The sequence below is a fragment of the Vicia villosa genome, linkage group LG2 (genome assembly GCF_029867415.1).
Source record: "Vicia villosa cultivar HV-30 ecotype Madison, WI linkage group LG2, Vvil1.0, whole genome shotgun sequence".
Classification (NCBI taxonomy): Eukaryota; Viridiplantae; Streptophyta; class Magnoliopsida; order Fabales; family Fabaceae; genus Vicia; species Vicia villosa.
In genome coordinates, this window is record NC_081181.1 from 93,736,694 (window position 1) to 93,740,165 (window position 3,472).

General features: G+C 37.3%; 1 protein-coding gene across 1 annotated transcript; it reads left to right on the forward strand.

Annotated features, from left to right (window-relative positions):
• Positions 1–985: 985 nt before the first annotated feature.
• LOC131649598 (uncharacterized) lies at positions 986–2,701 on the forward strand. Its single transcript, XM_058919351.1, has one exon. It carries the CDS (start codon positions 986–988, stop codon positions 2,699–2,701), a length of 1,716 nt encoding a protein of 571 aa, XP_058775334.1.
• The last annotated feature ends 771 nt before the right edge of the window (positions 2,702–3,472 follow it).

The following is a 3,472-nucleotide window of genomic DNA, read 5'->3' on the forward strand; positions in this document are numbered from 1 at the left end:
TACAAAAGAAGTCAGAATTTGACTTAAAAGCGTACTGTGATGCTGACTATGCTGGAGACAAAGTAGAAAGAAAAAGTACTAGTGGTGCATGTCAAATCCTAGGAGATTCTCTTACAACTTGGTCATGTAAAAAAAAGTACTATTGCACTCTCCACAACTGAAACTGAATATGTGTCAGCAGCTAACTGTTGCTCACAGATCATTTGGATAAAAAATCAATTGGAAGACTACTCTCTAAACTACTCCAAGGTACCAATTTATTGTGATAATACTAGTGCTATAAATTTATCAAAGAATCCTATCCAACATTCCAGGTCTAAGCACATAGAAATAAAACATCATTTCATCAGAGATCATGTTCAAAAGGAAGAACTAGAGTAAAACTCAAAATCAACTAGCTGATATCTTTACTAAACCATTGATAGAAGATAGATTCAATTTTTTAAAACAAAGATTAAATATCATAGCTTGTCCCATCAAATCCTCAAAATGAAAAAGAATCTTCAAAATCCTTTTTGAAGCCTCATTTCATTAAAAAGGACAAAAGAAAAGTGAATTTTTGTCTGGTTGTTAAAAGTGACACATGGGCACAAATGTTTTGTTCTTTGCATTAAATGGTTCACTATTGACATCACATTTATGTCTAATCATTTTAGAAAAAAGGAGAAAAAGGGATATCTTTTCATTTATTGAAAAAATATTTTTTCCATTTTTGATCTTCTCCAAGCATGCTAGCTTCACCTACTTCACGTTTTCCAATTCCTTTCTGCACAGCTTTCTAAAAATTAAATAGTGTGAATGCATCATTACTTGTACTCTTCATCTTCCGCCACGCCTAAACTCTCTTCTTTATCATCCATCCAAATCCTTCATTCCTCTCATCTCTTCAAACCTTTCGTTTCCAAACAGTTATCACCTTCAACCTCTCTTCTTGTAACGTCAAACTATGTCTTCTTCAGACATCAACCCTAAACAACAAACAACCATGTCTTCCTCTAAAACCAACCCAGACATTCTCAATGAAAAACCACTCGTCTTCATCCTTCCAGGAAATCCCAAACCACAAACAAAATCCACTGAAGCATCTGGGACTCACAAGTCTATTCGTCTTCAAAAATCAAAACCTGTAAAATCAACCATCGAATTATCTGATGACTCTGATGAAGAAAATTGCCCAGAAGATGTTGAAGTAGAATCAACTTTGGATGTCATCTTGTCCTCTAAGCATGCACTCGACCTCTTCAACTCTAAATGGAGAAATAGGAGTGTGATCTACGGAAAACCCATGGACTTTGAAAGCTTCACTGCCCGTGGTTACAACATTGAAGAGCTCATTCTCGTTCAAGGTTGGAGCAAGATGTTAACCCTAGAAATCAAAACCTACCCAAAACTCGTTCGTTGCTTCTATGCATCAATCCATCAAGATACCAACGATATGATTCTCAAATCTACCATCAAAGGTATAACTATAACCATAACTCCCTCTCTAATCTGTCAAATCCTTGGAATCCCTGATTCAGGCATTCATCTCTTTGCAAAAGAATGGGTTGGCTTGTACAAAACCACTATGGATAGCGTTTATCGTGAACTACTTGTTGATACCACCAAACCCCTAGTGTCTTCAAATCTGAACCCTGTCCCTCGTATCTTACACAAAATGTCCATACACAATATCATTCCTCGAGCAGGAAGCTTAGAAAAACTGTCTAAGTATGACATTATGGTGATATTTCATCTCCTAAACCGTTATCCTCTTCACCTAGGTTACCTCATCCTAAACTTTATGAAACACACATGCAAAAAGGGTAGAACTGCTCCCTATGGAAGGTTTTTGTCACTTGTGTTTAAACACTTTCAAGTCCCTACTGATGATGTCACATCCTTCATGGGTGCCGGATCCATTCATGGGTGTAGAATCTCCAAAATGAACCTCCATGTGCTTCAAATCCCTGTGCTTCAAAAACGAAAACGTTTGGTCAAAATTGCTGATATAAAGAAAAAGGTTAAAACCTTCACCATAAAAGACCAGGATGAACTAGAAATTGGTGATTTTGTTATGTCCAAACCAACTCATGCTGAAACCTCTAAAACTGATTCCCCACAAATTGAAAAAACCGAATCCCCCATCAAGGAACCCGTCTCACCCTTCCATCAACCCACTGAACCAATAATCCCACAAGAGATCAACTCACCAATTCCCTCTTTCACCACTCCTCTTGATCAATCTCTGCCCTCTGAAGACATCTTGTTTACCTCACCACCTAAAACTATGGCTGACCATATTTCTGTCCAACCATCTGAATCTCAAGCTTCCCCAATCTCCCAAACTCCTGTTTTTGATCACCCCCCCTTGCATTCTCCTGAACTGGACTTCAACATTGCATCCAACATAACTTTTCCTGATATGAATGATGACCTTGATGCCTTACTCTTTCAGCATCAAGTTCTCACTCAATCTAAGTGTATGACATTCTCTGGTGGCTTTGATCCAAATGCTGAAACTCTGTATTCACTCATTCCACCCATCCCTCAAAGCACTTATTCAACCATTCCTACTGATGTGCAAAACCTTGAGTCAGATTTTACTGAAAATCCTTTTGCTCCCATTTCATCTCCTCTACTCAACAATCTACCCTTAGAGAATACCTTCAATGACTTCCTCAGCCAAGCTCCTATCTATGACTCCTATGACTCTCCATAAGAAACGACTACTCAAGAACCCTTTGGCTCTCTCAATATGTCGTGGTTTAATAACACTTATGCTGATCCTATTCCAAACTTGTTCAAACCTTTTAAAGAGGATATCAAGGCTAACTCAAGCTCATCTCATGATGACTTGTCTTCTCTTCAAAGAGCAGTAGTTAGTATTGGCAGACAAAACCAGGCATTCTTTGAATGGCACTCCAAGGTGTTTCTTCCAAGGGCTTTTCCACTCATCCCACCTCCAATCATCCCAGACTTTGAATTTCCTTTTCTCTAGGCTCCACCTCACGACTCTGATGATCAAATATAATTGCTGGCTTCCTGTGCCCCCCCTTCTTTTTGTGGCTGTCCAAAGGGGGAGTATCTATATTTATGTTTTATTTTGTGTCTGTTTATGCTTTATGTTAGGTTATGCTTTAACATATCAAACATCTAAAAAAATTAGTAGCAACAACTGTTTAGCTCTAATTATTTTGAAGCTGTATGCTTTTGTTTGGATCTACTTATTTTGAAAATGTATGACTGTGTTTTGGATCTCATCACTGGTTTTGAATTTGTATGATAACATCTTATGAATGATTATCCAGGTTAAAATGGTAAAATATATGTTTTAGATTGTGCTAAAAAGATGTATGTTTTTTTTATCAAAAGGAGTATCTATTCTTTTCTGCTTCAAACATTTGCAAAACATGTGTCACAATTATTTTTCTCAACCAGACTACTCAAAATTCCAACATTCCCAAAAATAGACAACATATATTCAGGGGGA